Source organism: Cololabis saira, chromosome 17, assembly GCF_033807715.1.
Source record: "Cololabis saira isolate AMF1-May2022 chromosome 17, fColSai1.1, whole genome shotgun sequence".
In the NCBI taxonomy this organism is placed as follows: domain Eukaryota; kingdom Metazoa; phylum Chordata; class Actinopteri; order Beloniformes; family Belonidae; genus Cololabis; species Cololabis saira.
The window spans coordinates 21,281,572-21,299,583 of record NC_084603.1 but is presented as its reverse complement, the minus strand read 5'-3'; the positions used below and the strand labels follow the sequence as shown (position 1 = coordinate 21,299,583).

At 42.7% G+C, this 18,012-nt stretch overlaps 1 protein-coding gene across 4 annotated transcripts in view; it reads right to left on the bottom strand.

The window, feature by feature from the left end:
• Nucleotides 1-12,425, bottom strand: part of dlg5a (discs, large homolog 5a (Drosophila)) — a 49,263-nt gene extending 36,838 nt beyond the window's left edge. For all 4 annotated transcript variants that reach the window (XM_061745999.1, XM_061746002.1, XM_061746000.1 and 1 more), the window contains exon 1: nucleotides 11,683-12,425. In XM_061745999.1, coding sequence (XP_061601983.1) covers nucleotides 11,683-11,986 — 304 coding nt within the window. In that variant the 5' untranslated portion in view covers nucleotides 11,987-12,425. The remainder of the gene's footprint in view (nucleotides 1-11,682) is intronic.
• Nucleotides 12,426-18,012: the final 5,587 nt, after the last annotated feature.

The following is an 18,012-nucleotide window of genomic DNA, read 5'->3' as shown; positions in this document are numbered from 1 at the left end:
CAGGGGGAACGTATGAGAGACAAAGAGAGAGGGAAGCAAGGGGAGAGTATGTGAAAAAGAGAGAGGAGCATAGCGGAAAGGCTTTTAATCTGTTCTGACATTCGCTGTCTGATGCTCAACACTTCAGCTCGGCAAAGTGCTCGGAGCACAGAGCTTTGATTTCGTATTGGTCCATCAGACATGATAAGAAACACTGGGGGGTTGCACAGCATTAATTCTCTACAATCAGCAAATTTATGACAAAAAGATTCCTAAATCCTATGTTGTCATTCAGAAGAAGCAACTGGCTTCTTGAACCCACTATGTTCCTGACAAGTAGTTAAGGGCTACAGTTGCAATAAAGACTTCTATAAAAACAACATGCAGCAAAGATGAGAATATCTCTCAAAGATTAAAAAAAGAAGACTTAAATGTAGCTTTTTGGTGGAAACCATTGGTAAACTGGGGAAGATGCATACCATATGGTTTAAAATGACCTTAGCTAATGGGTTGCAGGCTCAACTCTGAGCCAAGCATACATCTGCTATCTTTCTCCACATTTTCCTGTCGCTCTAAATATAAATAAAAGGAAAAAGCCAAAAATAAATGATAAAAAAAGCAGTCCCTTTAATGTTGCATTATGTAATTTGGATGACAAAACACTCAAATAAATGAATATCCCAGTAATCTCTACCACTGAGGGCAACTCACCAATCAACATCCAGCTATAACTCCCATAAATAAGGCAGTTCTGGGACAATCCCCACGATCTCACAATCTGATTTGGCTGCAAGGACAAATATGTGCAACACAATTTCCATATTTAGATGAGTGTGGAGGGCTGATTATTTAGGCCCACAAGCACAGAAATCAATGCAGTTTGGATTGCAAGTCAGATTCACACCAGCTATCTAGTGATCAATAATGACTAAGCAGCACCAGGCTTTTTATCATTGATACCAATTAGCACAAGCCACAATTCATGAGGTTTATCATCTGTAAAGATGCTCACCACATCGATAAATGGACATCCATTAGGGGGGCATAGATCTGATGCTGCAGGGGAAGAATCCAATGGTCCTTTACCAACTGGCAAACAATATGAATGAAACCTGAGAATTTGCATCACTTGTTTGGGTGTACATTTTTCTACTTCAGAAGCCACTAAATCTTGTAATGCGATACCAGAAAAAGCAACGACTTCCTTTAAGTGACAATATTCTAGTCTAGGACCACAGGCAAACGTTAACAAATGCCTGTTACTATGATCTAAATAGGTCAGGGGAGCGCTTGCCGCACCAATGAGGTTCCACTAACCCCCACTCCTCTGTCTGCTCCCCTTCACAATCAAGCCATGTGCTAAGCTACCAACAGTTGCTTCAGACAACCAGATTATGTTCTCCAGCACATAAAGCAAGATGACACTCGTTGCCATAGAGAAACTGGATGAGAGGAATAGTGAATTCTGCAACGAGGTGAAACACCCAGAGAGGTGGGAGACTACTAGAGCATGGCATTATCAAAATAAGATTCAAAGTCTAGCTTTCATTTCCACTGCTGGGGGAAGATTAAATTATTAATCAATGCCAGAAAATTCTCAGACAATGAGTTCCTCTTCCAAAACCTAAACTGCACATCATTATTATAAATCTCAAGTGATGCATCAAACTCTGTTTATTGTGAAAATTGAGATCTCTTGAGGTCATGGATTTGCAGCATTGGTTCATTTTACAAATACGACCAGACAATTGTCAGACAGACACTTTGTTTTAACAGTGTTCACCAGGGTTTCCAATAATACTGTTTTCTATTGTTTGTGAGCTACATACTAGCGACTTTTGCCTACTGAATGCTCTTAATCAATGAGGCATCACTAAATACCAAATAGCCCTTCTTTCTTGTGTCCTCTTCCTTCAAAATACAGTCACAAGTTACAGCAAATGTTATGCTGCTGAAAACTACCATCTCATTTAACAGTGTGCTGAATTTAAGTGAAGCTGGAGGATGTGTCAGCATTAAGCCAGAGAGATGGAGAAACATTTTACCCTTACATCCCAACTAAATCCTGGCTTTGGCTCTTCACACCATATGGATGATGTAGTTTAAATTAGTGACGTTTCAATCCCACAAATCTGTGTCAACACTAGCTCCAATTTCTGAATCCAGGGTATTTACAGAGATTGTTCACAGGACCGGCAACAGCCCACAGCGATCAGAAGTGTGGGTGCACGATATTAGAAAAAAATGAAATATGCAATATAATTTTTTTTATATTGGAATAACATTATTCACAATATTTTAAAAAGCATGTCAGTATATGGTTTCTATCAGCATATATTGTAGTGTATTATAACTAACAACGCAGCTACTGACCTGTAACTAGTAGACACCAGACTTTTAAAAAAAAATAGAAATAAATGTATATCTATTCCATCAACAACAACAAGGTTTAATAGAGTAAAAATGCACCTGGCAACCAGTGCTATATTGGCAAAAAAAACTTGCATCACAACAAAGAAAAACAAAAAATAAACTAAACCTCAAATGAATACAAATCTGACAATAAGTTAAATCGTTTAACTTATTTACATTTAATCAAAATAGGGAATAAGGCTATAGCAGCTGTAGGGGGGAATTAAAGTGTTCCACTATAAGGAAGAAAATTATTTAAAAAAAAAAAAAAAAAAAAAAAAAAATAGATAAAAGAAATCTACCTTCATGACAGATTTTTGGCATCTAAAGCATCCCCTTTTGGGCAAATATTTTACTGCAATTAAGAGCATAAAAGCACAACACTTAAATTTGAATAAGTTATTGCTGAACAAGCCATCTTTTGCAATACTGAGATTTCACATGTTGATACTTTGATGAAGGTTATTTTTTAAATATTTTGTAGCCCTAAATAGAAGCTCTACAAGATTAAATTTTTCCATATAAAGGATTTGTAATTGAGAGAAACCATGTTTGAAATTAATGAGCATGCCCAATCAAGTCAGACTGTAACTGTTTTTATTTCTTATGATGCTCAGCCAAAGGACAAAAGCAGTGAAGCCTTAATGCCAGGGTAAAGAGTTGATCATCGGATTTTAAGAGTAAACATGGAGACATCTCAAGTGATGAGATCATGAACCAAATCCTCTTTTAAGTAATCTGCCTGCATCTGGACTGTGGCATGTCTAAGTACGATCTTGTTTTGCTTAAAAAAGGGCTCTCTCTTAAATGTAAACAATGTAAACCATATTGTACTTTTGTGCAAGCAATCTGGAACATGAAGTAAAAATTCAGACTAGCAGACTTGTCAGAACAGCTAAGCAGCACCGCAGTCCAAAAAAGGCCCTTGGTGCTATGCAGCCCAGCCTATTATCGCTCTGCAAAGAGTCTATCTCAGCACAAATGAGACATAATTTCCTTTTGAACAGCTTGCCTGTGCCAAGGGTTGGGTCAGAAACAAAAAGGTGAAAAAGTTTTGCAAATGTCCTCCAAATGCTCTCTTACAAACAGTTAGGGCAAACACAAGCCAAATTACTGACAAAAAGCCTGTCAGTGCAGAAAAAGATCATCGCTTTAATTTCAGGATTCTTTGTGACATTCCTTCCGAGTTTAATCACAGCCTGTGTTAATTTAGAAGCCTATCATGGCATGTTGAGATAATTCAGTGATTAAGCAGCACCATAATTTTCAAAGGTCACCATGAGAAAGGAACCTAGTGTAGAGAAAATGAGCCTATAATCATGACTCAGATATTATATTAGAGATGTGGCTGACAGGCCTTTACTACTGTGCACACAGTGGGTTGCAGCAAAATCTTCCACAATAAGTTAAGCACATGTTGTGAAGGAGGAGTAGTTAGATCCAAGGAAAAACTGAGCAGCCAAACACACACCTCTGCTGAGGGCTCGATCAGAAGCATACACCCAAATCCATGGAGGCCCAGTGCCAAGATATCAACACCAACAGCTGGGCTCGCTGACGAGAAGAGACATTCCAGCCTTACATGGTGTGGAAGTGGACGTCTTAAAAAGCATCATCAAGTGAACAACGTGACACCACTAAGACACTGGATGCAAATCGAAGCAGAAACAAACCCAACACATTTCTAGGTTTATCGTTCCTGTTTCTAGGCTCCCTGACTTGATCAGATTCCTCAGGATGGAAATTCAGGGCAGATATTAATCATAGGAACAGCGAGGTTGATCACGTCAGCCAGAAACATCATAACAACGAGGGGAGCAGGTTGCTGGAGTATCACATAAGTGCTCGACATGCTTGGATTTCTGCTACTTAAGAAAATAAAAAGAAGGAAAATAAAGAAAATGAAGCAGAGCACATCGGTTTGTCTGTGCAACAGTATGAAACGTTGCTTACAGCGGGCGTACGAGCAGAGCTGGCAGATGGTGAGAAGCTATTTTTTGATTTTGACCGAGAAAAAAAAAAGAAGCAACATAGGTGTTGAGGGGGGGAAAACATTTGGTTCACAAAAGAACCAACGTTCTTATCATATCAAATTTTAAAAAAAAATAAAAAACTCCTTTAGTGAATTTGGCAAAGACAATTTTCTTGGCAGCATCTGTATTAGAGTACAGTTAACTGTGTTAATATTAACTTTGCAAGTCAGCCTCTGCTACAATTAACTATCAAAGACAATAATAAATAATAATAATAATAATAATAATGAATCAATGATTTAATTAATGTGGATGGAAGAGAAACAGAAATTCCTCCATAGATCCAGCTAGTCCCGTCCTCAGTGAAGGACATGTCTGGATGGATTCTTCAAAGTGCTGAGGAAAAGGAGCTGCACACAATTCATTCAACAAGAGCAAAGCTAAGCATGTTGGGACAGAAAGATAGCTGCAGTGTTATCCATCCAACTCTTCACTTTTCTTTCAACTACAAACAGCATCTCCACAACATGTAGAAAGCAGCGAAATCAACTATTGATCAGTGCAGCGCATTGTGAAATCCCAATTACTCAGACAGGACTCAACACTGATGAGGGTATTTTATACTGTACACTCTGAGTGCAACAGGCTTTTAAAGAGATAAGTCTTTGACATTATGAACTGAATCCCGACCCCAACAACTGCCATCAAATTGTGCAAATATATAAAGATTCACAGCAACATGAGAATAATTGATTTCACCTCTAAAGTTTTTAAAGAATAATTGGAAATAAATTAAAGAACATATATATATATATATATGTTTGTTCTGTCTGTTCAGCCGTTAGGCTTTAAATGGCATCATCTGTATCAATCATCCAACTTCTATAAATTATAAAAAAACGATGTGGAAATAGAACAACAAATAATCTACTGATGAGCCGATGAAGATAACGCATCCATACTCAGTCATTACAAACTGTTAATTGTAACAGGTCAAATGTTTGCAGAAATATTTCCTGAAAGACTCCGGACAATAGTGCTGTCCTGCAAACCTAACAGACAGAAGCCACTCAATCAAAAATTCAAGTCGGACTCCAGATCCATGCAGTTATTGATTGGAAACTGGGATTTGCTCCAAGTCATGCCACTGATGTTATAATAAAACGAGAAAAAAAACACACACACCAAGCCAAACAGTGTACATTTTGTACATTAAAAAGACTCCTTTCTGACCACTGTCCATTCTTCAAAAGACTTAAAAGGCACTATAAATTGTTGATCCACAGAAGTTAGGTTTGAGGTCTTGTTCAAAGGGCTGAAGGACAAATGATTTCAGCTGTTGGCAGGACAAACAGAGCTAGAGAAATAGTATGGATATTAAAAAGCAAAGAGGAATAAAACAGTATTGCAGAGAGAGAGAGAGAGAGAGAGAGAGAGAGAGAGAGAGAGAGAGAGAGAGAGAGAGAAAAAATAGAAAAGGTCAGATGGGGGTTAGGATGATGACAGAAGGTGGAGTCATTTCCATGACTTCATAATGCAGATGAATATTTAGATTATGGCATTTCTTCTACCTTAAAAGGATTATTAGGATGTGGCGTAGCACATATATAGAGGCACTCAAGTCCTGTTCCAAAGTCCAGCCTCCTGGCTGTAGCTCTCTCATGAAGTGTAGCCTGCCATCAGATATTAATGTGAATCAAAGTAAAGAAAAAAAAAATCATATGGTTTACCCCGGTGATACACTGTGGAACCAAAAAAACGAGTAGAACAAACACGCTTACAACCCAGTGCTGAGGTTAACGTCTCGTTGACCTTGTAAATGTCATGTAACGGCAGATGAACTGATGACCGTCTCTGTGTGTCTAAAACACAGCTAGGAGACAGTGAACCAACGTGAAGAATGAGTAAAGGCGAAGTGAGTGCTGTGACAAGGTAAGTGACAGTGTGTCACTGAGTGACGGACGCTGATGCCGACAGAAAGCGACGAAGAAAGTGAAGCCTTGCTCGTGGGAGATATTTAAGAGCCATGCTTGTGACAACGAGCGCCGGGGTGATAACTTATTCTGTCTGCCTGCTTTTGGTTTATGGAGTGAGACAGAAACTCGTTGACAGAGAGGAGAGCACCCCCTCCAATAACACAAAAACACAGGCCAATGTCCTAGGCTGCTGTACACAGAGCAAGCTGCTGACTGGACACTTTGGGCCTGCTCAACTTCTCAACAAAAGGCCTGTTGTCTGCCTCGCTCTTGCTCCCTCTTTCTATTACCCTCTTCTGTCTCTCTGATGTGTCACTTTATTTAAGCGTGCAGAGAATTGAAACCACTCAAGTTTTGGGGAAAGAATATAATGAGTCATAGCAAAGAGAAGGATAGTCGAAAGGGTGAATCAGAGAAAAAGGAGAAAACATGGAAATGAGAGACCGAGGCGATAAGAAAACAAAGGCCAAGAGAAGGCAGAAGAAGAGGACTGTGGACGATGCAGACTGTCAGGGAGAATTGTGTGTTTCTCCTCTCGGAGCATGTTTAAATCACTGTCACGGACCCCTGAATCGAAAAGAAGTGGGGGAGGAGTGTTGCAGGTACATCTCTACATCTCTTTACTTTAGGTTAAACACTCCCCCACGTAGTGCAAGTACATGAGCACACAAGCAAAAGCATGAAATCCGTTTGACAACCAGTGTTTGGATGTATGAAATAATTACATTTTATTTTGAAAACACAGAAACGTGAATGTCTACTCTGCAATGTATTCAGAGCTAAAAGTTTTCTTACAGAAGGATGAGCCACAGTTCCCAGGCTTACAGATCCACAGAACAGGATAAATAATGAATGACTTATTTGCATGTCCTCAACAGAAAATATGCAGCATTTTTCCAGCAAAACACCAATAATTTACAAAGCCTCAGCTTTAAACAATTGAGTATTAATGCGCCCATCTGTGTACTTTTCCTTTGGGGGGAAGAGTATGCGTCTTTGGAGTTGGAGTGATTTAATGTGTGCCCGCCTTTGGAGGCTCAGCTGGCAAAGGAAGAACATCAGACAACTAGAGCAGGCAGGCAGCACGAGAACAGGACAAGCTGAGAGCAGGTTGCTATCAGCAAGACTCATCACACTCAGATTCCCTCTCTTCACACACCCTGTGTTGTTCACAGACGCACCGTGGCTCTGAGGATTTAATCTTATATGAGCTCTTTCTACTAGCTTCCATGCCTGAAGCGACTCTGTGAAGCTTGTATTCAGTTTCGTACAAGTGTTGTTAAAACATGCTAATCACATCATCTAAATCATGATATTGAAAAGACAATAAAGGCACACTACGGGAAAAAAAGAAGAAAAAGAAAAAAATCACTGCTTTTTTTTTATATATTCAAAATAGGGGGAGCCAAAACATGTCCACTAATACAGAGGACTGGGGAGGCATAATAAAGCGTGTCTAACCGAGAAAGTTTACACCAAAGAGAAGGAGAGCAAGGCCTAATCCTCTGTTGAATAATCACAGGCTGACAAGTCAGACTCACTACTTGTGCTCTCTCTCCAAATACAGAGCAGGTCAACTCTGCGGCCCAGCAGTATACAAGCATAAAAATAAAGATGTGAGTGAAGAGAAATGGCAAATGGTCCAAGAAAGGCCAAAGAAATTAAGTCCACATCGCCAATCATGCCAAAGTCAAGGGACTCAAAGAGGGGACCAGTTTTGCAGTTACTTACAGGTAACCTATTGCAGGATGAGTATTATTCTCCTGCAGCAACACTCAATACTAGGAAGCTTAGGGAGGCATTTGGGATTCTGGCAGCAGAGCAGCAAGAAACCAACTCAGCATTACCATCAACAGACGTCTTGCTGAAGATACACTGAGGGATACTTGGCAGCAGAACGTAACGGACATGGTAGTCTATAACAGACGCGACAATTATGTAATGATCACCAACAGGGCCAACAAAGTTGTTTTATGTATTAAATAATGTATGTCAAAGAAGAGCTTTACTGTGCATCGCCTCAGTACTTTTGGATCTCCGGGCGCATCCTGCACTCAAGCCTCCAGGGGATGACGCTGATTGCAAGCCAGCCACTTAGTAGGTTTCAGTCTTACGGACAGAGCAAAAACTAGACAATGCTTTTACAGTTGGTTGACCTTCCTTTCTGAGCAATGGCAACCAAAATCACTGAAGTGGAGGCAGTTGTTGTGAGAAAGAGATATGTCTGGTCAAAAAGCAGCCACTGGCAGGATAAACCCAGAGAGCTGGAACGATATACCATACGTCTTAGATGGACACATTCAAGAGACACAGACACACAGACACACACACACACACAAACACACACACACACACACACACCAGTGGTACACCTGTTGTCATGGAAACGAGTCAGGCTACCTATTGTAGCATCCATATCGTGCCACTATAGTGACAAATGAAGGTTGGTGTTGGATAACAGTGAACTGGTCCATCTCTAAACAGTGCACTAATAGTAAAGGCAGTGTGTTTGCGTGGTGCGAAGTATTGGAAGAATCCACTGCAAAATGTGCATTAAATGTGTAGGTCATGGTGCATATTTAATTGAAAACATGCAGATACTGTATTGTTTCACTCATCAACAGTCTTAGCCCTTGAGCCAGACCAGATATCAGTACCACTCAAGGTGACAAAACTTGCTTATAATTTTTGAAAAGATCCATGTCTATAGATGATATTTTGGTATGAAAACCCTTACTGAGTCGCAGCTGTATCATAGTTATCAGCTCATGAAGTTACCCAGGCCCTTCAGAAAATTACATTTTAGACGTTGGTGCATATCCTGGTTTAGACTCATGTACAAGATATCTTTCAATGTTTCACAATATTGTCTTTGGTATCATTTTAAAAGGGTTCCTGTGAGTATTCCAGTTTTTGTATTTTGTGTCTCTGTTGTTCCTAGATGACACAGGGCTAAAAGATAGTATATCATTTAGGCGAAAATTGTGTAAAAATGTGTGTTGTTTATAGTTTAAAGAGCTGCAATGACCTCTATGTTGGTCATAAAGATTCACATCTTAGCTTGAATGAATGCTTAAAAGGTCCCCTTTTAAAATTATACCAAAAGACAATATTGTGAAACATTGACAGATATCCTGTATACGAGTCTAAACCAGGAGTCTAACTTCATGAGCTGATAACTATGATACAGCTTCCACTCAGGAAGGGTTATCATACCAATTATATTATCTATAGACATGGATCTTTTCAAAAATGATAAGCAAGTTTTGTCATCTTGAGTGGTGCTGATATCTGGTCTGGCCCATGGACTAAGACTGTTGATGAGCGAAACAATACAGTATCTGCATGTTTTCAATTAAATATGCACCATGACCTACACATTTAATGCACATTTTGCAGTGGATTCTTCCAATACTTGGCACTACACAAACACACTGCCTTTACTATTAGTGCACTGTTTAGAGATGGACCAGTTCACTGTTATCCAACACCAACCTTCATTTGTCACTATAGTGGCACGATATGGATGCTACAATAGGTAGCCTGACTCGTTTCCATGACAGCAGGTGTACCACTGACATATTGGTCAGCATCAACCTGTGCATGAGTGTGTGTCTAAACCAGGATATTCACCAGCTTCTAAAACAGGGGTGTCCAAAGTTGGTCCTCGAGGGCCGGTGTCCTGCATGTTTTCGATGCCTCCTTTTTTTTTAAATCAAACTGTGATACAAGGAGCTTGGTCATCAACAGAACTATCCAGACTTTGATGACAAGGTGGTGACGACCGTTAATTAGAATCAGGTGTTTTGATGCAGGGAAACAACTAAAACATGCAGGACCGTGGCCCTCGAGGACCGACTTTGGACACCCCTGATCTAAAATATAATTCTCTGAAGGGGCTGGGTAACTTCATGAGCTGATAACTATGATACAGCTGCCACTCAGGGAGGGTTATCATACCAAAATATTATCTATAGCAGTGTTTCCCAACCCTGGTCCTTGGGGCACACTGTCCTGCATGTTTTAGATGTTTCCCTTCATCATCACACCTGATATTAATTAATGGTCCTAATTAGCTTGTCATCAAGGTCTGCACAATTCTGTTGATGACACAGCCACTTGTATCACGGTGTGCTGAAGCAGGGTAACATCTAAAACATGCAGGTCAGTGTGCCTCAATCCCAGTTGGGAAACACTGATCTATAGACATGGATCTTTTCAAAAAAAATTAAAATCATAATTACATTTTTTTTTAATTTTACCTTGAGTTAGGGCTGTGCGATTAATCGATTTTAAATCTAAATCGGATTTATTAATCACAATCGATATCAAAAAAAGGAAAATCGATTTTCCTTTTTTGCAGCTGGCTGCATTACAGACAGAGCTCATTTAGTCATCTTTGTTTGGTCAAGAAAATTGTAAATGTTGTCACTTTACGAAACTCAAGGAGGATTTACAGTATCTTTCAATTGCACTTCATTCCCAATAGGGAAATTTGTTTTCCATTTTTTCTTTAAAAATAAAGATAAAATATTTGAAACAATTTATTCCATTGTCTTGTAGTTTTAACCAAAAAATCGAAATCGAAAATCGGGTTTTCAGAGAAAAAAAAAATCGGGATTTTATTTTTGTCCAAAATCGCCCAGCCCTACCTTGAGTGGTTACTGACAAGTGAAATTTTGGGCTCTGGAACATGGACTATCTTAGTATCTCTGCAATAGTGGTGGGGAAAAAAATCGATATTGCAACATATTGTTGCGCCCTCTATCGCAATAAATAATAGATAAACTGATGGCAAATATCGATATTTTATTACAACACACATAATGGATTTATGCGGTTGTCACCGCACTATTGTTCATGCACTTCAATTTGTCCAGCTGTACAGTGTTTACATTCACAAGACTAGGAGGCAGTGAGACACTAAATGAACTTTCTTTGTACATTTTATGAACTTTTGGCATTGAATAAATGCATAACTACAGACGTTTTCCTTTTTATGGGTATTTTTTCTTTTTCAGTCACATATATCGTGGATGAATATCGAATATATCGAATATCGTAGATATCGTGTATTGTGATATTATCGTTATCGTTGGCCACATTATCGCCACAGTATTGAATCATGAGTTACCCGTATCATCCCACCCCTACTCTGCAAATATAGAGCAACATCCCCCTCAGCTTTAAGGCTGATTTATGGTTCTGCGTTACACCAACGCAGAGCCTACGGGTACCCTACGCGGTATGCTGATTTATGGTTCCGCGTAGGGGCTCTGCGTCAATTCAACGCAGAACCATAATTCGAGCTTAAAAAAGCCCGCTGCGGGGCTGGTTCTCACCGGTGGAGTGGTCCACGGGTCCCCCTGCGTGGTGGGCCAGCAGGGCAGCGTGCAGGTCCGGGTAAGCCTTCTCCAGGGCCACGCACAGGTCCAGGAAATGGTCGCTCTCCTTGTTCATCAGCATCTTCAAAAGGTGCTCCACTTTCTCCGCGCTGGACGAGCAGTTCTGCTCCAGCTCGAACCTGTCCAGCTGGCTCAGGGTGCCGGACACCACCAGCAGCTCCACGACCCGGTCCGCGTCCGTGATGGACTCCAGCAGGTTCTGGTGGCACCGGTCCAGCAACTCTTTGTGCTTTGGCTCCATGGCTCTCTCTCTGTAGTTCCGTAGCTTCCCCGGCTAGCCGTTAGGGGATGCAGGGCTCCGCAAAAACGATCAAAAGTACCGAGCGATCAGGGAGCTGAACTTCGAAGTTGAAGTTCGCCGGAACCACCGCGACATCGGTTTGCGAGGGAGATCAATTTTTATTACAGCATGTTGAAAAAGGCACAAGAAGCCATGTTTGTTGCCCAGGGCTGTTGACTGCACTAAACAGCGATACATGTTTCCATCTTCCTCACGCTGAGCGGTTCAGCTCGGGTTTTTTTGCTTCCCGTGCAGAGTGCGCTTTGGCTGGACGCGTTTTCCTCTTCCTCTGTAACATTTCATGCGCAGTTTGCCGACACGCACTGCTGGGAAAACTCACGTAACTCCGCCGCTGATCCTCAGTTACACTGTATCCTCCGCCATGTCTGAGCAACTCAGCAGCTGCTGTCCGCTGTCAATCAACGGGCCGTGCAATTACCATAAAAGGTAAAGTGGGGCGGGGCTTGGCCGAAGACACGCCCACTTCTTCGATGGGCGTATACACATCAGTCCGTAGTACGTCGAAAATCCCAAGTGGAAAAAAAAGAGAATGAAAATGTAAAACCATACTCAAAAATACAAAGGTACAGGTATAAATATTAAAATGCTTGTTTTCTTAAGGTAGAAGGGCATAATCATTTTTATGCATATCACTGTTTACAACAGGATAATTAGCTTTCTATATGAATTATTGCTTATTTTTATTGAAAATATTGCTCAGTCACTACGGTCCCACTCTCTGGAATTCCTTGCTACAGGAACTAAGGTCTGCTCCAACAGTGCCCACTTTCAAAAGCAGACTAAAAACCTACCTTTTTGCACAGGCATTTGCCTAAACTCATGGGTGATCGCACTTTTGTTAAGATGGAATTATGGTTGTTATTATTGTTTTTTCTCTTGTCATACTCATTATCTATTTCTGTTATTGTAAACTTGTAATTTTGTTTATTTATTTATGTATTTTTGAGCACATTGAGTCCATGCTTGTAATGTGAAATGTTTTATAAATAAAATTGACTTGACTTCTCTTATCCATCCATCTATTTTCTATACCCGCTTTATCTTTGCAGGGTCACGGGGGTCTGCTGGAGCCTATCCCTGCTAATTTCAGGACGAGAGGCAGGAATCCACCCTGGACAGGTCACCAGACCTACACATTCAATGCACATTTTGCAGTGGATTCTTCCAATACTTGGCACTACGCAAACACACTGCCTTTACTATTAGTGCACTGTTTAGAGATGGATCAGTTCACTGTTATCCAACACCAACCTTCATTTGTCACTGTAGTGGCATGATATGGATGCTACAATAGGTAGCCTGACTCGTTTCCATGACAACAGGTGTACCACTGACATATTGGTCAGCATCAACCTGTACATGAGTGTGTGTCTAAACCAGGATATTCACCAGCATCTAAAACAGGGGTGTCCAAAGTCGGTCCACGAGGAGAGGAGATAATTAGCTTTCTATATGAATTATTGCTTATTTTTATTGAAAATATTGCTTCTCTTATCCATCCATCCATTTTCTATACCCGAAACATCAATTAACCTATGCATTTTCTTGGACTGTGGGAGGAAGCCGGAGTACCAAGAGGGAACCCACACAAGCACAGGGAGAATATGCAAACTCCACACAGAAAGACCCCCACCGGTCTTAGGGAGTCAAACCAGGAACCTTCTCGCTGTGGGGCAACAGTGCCAACCCCCAAGCCACCATGCTGCCTTGCTTCTCTTACAATATATAAAACTAGCTTCACTGCTGCAGACTGCAGCAGTTCAATACACTTGCAACATAAATATGTATGGTTGGATTACGAGGGGTAGGCACCCCTGGTTCTGGAGTGCCACTGTCCTGCATATTTTAGATGTTTCTTTTCTTTTCTACACCTTGATACAAAAGACAGATTTGGGCAGACCCAGATGACAACACTACAGGGATGATTATTAATTTAAATCAGGAGCATTGAGGCAAGGAGGCATATAAAACATGCAGGATTGTGGTACTGGAAGAACAGGATTGCCTACCCCTGGATTAGACTGTCAAATGTCTCCCTTAGTGTTTCTATTTCTATTGTTTCTATTTTAATGCTGAAACCCTTCTATTTTTTATTTTTTATCTCATTTTTCTGGAAATCTAATCTTAACAATTGCTTATATTTGTATTTAGGTTTAACACTGACACATAAAATCAGCAGAAAGCCAAAGGCAGTGGTGCCCACACTGACCACATCAATTATACTTTATTTGGGAGGAAAGATAATATAGTGGTGTAGCACGGCGAGTGCTACGGGGCCGACCGACAGGACAGAGGACACAGGTTTCAGTGCAGGAACGTTTATTTTCTCCAGACACACCCAAGACACACGTGCAGAACCTTCTCCCAGCAGCAGCAGCCCCTTTCTGCTGTGCAGCCATGACTTATCAAGCCAGGCAGGGTGGATTGGTTGATTGGGGCCACCTGTGCCCCAATCAACCTGAGTGGCTGCAGCTCCTCCACCCTGCCACACACCCCCATCGCCAACCTCAGGCCGGGGACCATCCGGCCGAGCCAACTCCCCCCCGCCCCCCTCGGAGCGGGAGAGGAAGCCAGGAACCGCAGACTGCGCCTCCGGGCCTTCCCGGTTTGGCCGGCTGACGAGGCCGGTCGGGAGGTCGCCCTCGGCGACGGGCCGACCACAGAGACCGGTCGGGAGGTCGTCCTCGGCGACGGGCCGACCACAGAGACCGGTCGGGAGGTCGTCCTCGGCGACGGGCCGACCGCCGAGAACGCCGCTCTCGGGACTGGGCCCAGGGTGGCCTCGGGCCAGACGGCATCCGCGGCGCGTCCAGGACCACCCCCTCCCCGACGCAGCACTGCTCCAGCCGTTGGTCCGCCTCTGGAGCTTGCACGTCCAGGACCGCCCCGGCGACCGACGTCTCCGCCTCCAGGATCGGCGCCTCCAGGATCGGCGCCTCCTCGATCGCCGCCTCCTCCAGGACCGCCGCCTCCTCCAGGACCGCCGCCTCCTCCAGGACCGCCGCCTCCTCCAGGACCGCCGCCTCCTCCAGGACCGCCGCCTCCTCCAGGACCGCCGCCTCCTCCAGGACCGCCGCCTCCTCCAGGACAGCCGCCTCCTCCAGGACAGCCGCCTCCTCCAGGACAGCCGCCTCCTCCAGGACAGCCGCCTCCTCCAGGACAGCCGCCTCCTCCAGGACAGCCGCCTCCTCCAGGACAGCCGCCTCCTCCAGGACAGCCTCCTCCAGGACAGCCTCCTCCAGGACAGCCTCCTCCAGGACAGCCTCCTCCAGGACAGCCTCCTCCAGGACCAGCGCCTCCAGGACCGGCGAGGGCCTCTCTAGACGGTCCCGTGCCGCTCGCCTCACGTACGGGCACGTGAAGGAAAAGGAGTCGTCCTCCGAGGACCGCCCTGGACAGTCCAGCACCCCTCGCCGCACGTCCGGGTAGCTGAAGGTGAAGGGGCGGTCCTCTGCGAGCAGAGTAGGCGGGCGACCCCACCCTGCCGGCTGCTGCGCTGCCAGCGTCTCCAGCGCTGCAGTCTGCCGCTCCGCCTGGCTCCGGATCAGGGCCGCCAGGTCTGCCAGTTTCTGTGCCAGTGCCTCCATCCTGTCGGGCCCCACGTTGGGAGCCAGTGTAGCACGGCGAGTGCTACGGGGCCGACCGACAGGACAGAGGACACAGGTTTCAGTGCAGGAACGTTTATTTTCTCCAGACACACCCAAGACACACGTGCAGAACCTTCTCCCAGCAGCAGCAGCCCCTTTCTGCTGTGCAGCCATGACTTATCAAGCCAGGCAGGGTGGATTGGTTGATTGGGGCCACCTGTGCCCCAATCAACCTGAGTGGCTGCAGCTCCTCCACCCTGCCACAAGTGGTATACATAAGGCCTGTATTCATTTCTTGCATAATACTGCTTTGGCCACAGGCTCATGTGCTATCTGAGCTGCACTGCCACCAATTTTCAGAGAGTACACTCTGAGGGATAAAATACAAGAGGGTGGTACGCTGTTTGTGAATGAACAAGCAATATACGAGGATGACAAATGAATTGTGTATTTTAGGAGGATTTGAGAAATACAATATGAGGATGATGGATGCACTCTGCTTCCAGTCTACAGCTGAATAGAGATTGTTGGCACAGAGGCAGTCGTCTGCAGGCATACCTCTCAAACTGTGACCTTATTCATGCATGCACTGAATCTCATCTTGACATCTACAACTCTCACTCCCCCTCCCCTATGTCTCTCTCTGCCATGCTGGCTCTATAGCTTGTGCAACCATGAGCTTTCTCTGCAGATGAAAAATTAATTACAATTCATTCATATCAAAGGAAAGCAGGTCCCTACTGCTGACACCATTTGGACGGCTTTGTCTGTGCCCTTCTTCTGAGGACACGTATGTCAATGCAGAGGACAGCCTGATGTGTTTTTGTTTGTTTTTTTTATCTCAGAGCTATGCATGAGTTTATTATTTAGACAACTGAAGTGGTGTTTTAGCCATGATGGTTGCCTAAAATATTGTTTTAAAGATTTGTTTATCAGACAGCCTAGAACATGGCAGATAATCGCCTCATCTTTTATTAAAGAGGCTGTCCGCATGGATATCCATCATTAATCCTGGCACACTGGTCTCAAAGAGAAATTTTTATGGATTTAAAAAGAAAAAAAAATATTGCCAGACTGAACCGAGATTCAGCTGAAACTGTCTGAGCTAAAAGTGGCCAGACAATTACTTTAGTATTCACAGTCTTTCAACAGCCTTTTATTCACTGCATTCGGCTCACTTTTAACAATAATCTATCCTTTCTCCCTCCCTTCTGCCAGAATGCATAAGAACGATATATTGCTACCAATCTTCTCAGTGATTTGCATTCAGAAATGAAGCAGTGTCACATCAGAGAGAAATAAGCTTGTTGTTGTCATCTGGCATCACACCAAAGTGTTTTAAGGATTTATATAATGGGGAAGCCATCCCATAATTTTCACATTATATCTCATATTGCAAAAAAGGGGACCTGGAAAGGAAAACACAACAAAACCAAACGCATAAATACATTTTACAAAGTACAATACTAAAAACAAAACTTGTATTTCAAAAACCAGCTTAACCACACAAAACACAACAAAAAGCTCAAAACATTATTTAACAAGGAACACATTTCACAAAACATGTCAGTTGTTGTTGTATTTGGAAACCTTTTTGATCTTTTATGGGTTTTATAAAATTATGTTGTGTTTGAACATTTTCTGAAATACTCTATTTTCTGAAATGTTAGGTTTTTTTGGTTCCTTGCTGTGTATTTTGGGGAAAAAAACTCAAAAAGGCAACCTTTATTTTAAATTTTGTTGTGTTGTTCTCATATTTTTCAGCTCCCCGGGCCTGGTACAGAGGAAGAAGATTTGCAAATGGTTAGATCAATTACGAATTGTATTAAATTAGATGATGCAAAGTGTGTAATAAAAAGCGCGTTAAACAACCTCAAGATTACAAATGAGAGGTTTGCGCCCTAATGATACCAAAACGGAAATGTTGGAAGGGTCTTCAAGGAAATTATTCTATAAAATCCATCTGAGATACTCTCAAAACTGATGCAACCACATTTAATCTTCATTAAAATTCAAGAATCTTCACATCAAGCCCCTCGAGCCTTCTCAAGTCTATTTTAGCATGGATGTGATCAATTTCAACATGACATGATTGAGAATGATTTTTTTCAGTGGGGCTTTGCTGACTTCTGTTATGTGGCCACGGCAGCTTTATGGCTGCTATAAATTCCAGAGGCTCCCCCTCCTCATCTCACTTATTGACTGTAGTACAGCAAGCTCTCTCTCTCTCTCTCTCTCACACACACTCTCACACACACACGTATGCAAGCATGCACTACTGTAGCCACCGAAGTGCATCGCCATATCGTTACAGTCAAGTGTACTCAAGAGTATTTTAAGTAAAACCAACAGGACTTAATAAGGCATAGAGCTCTACGA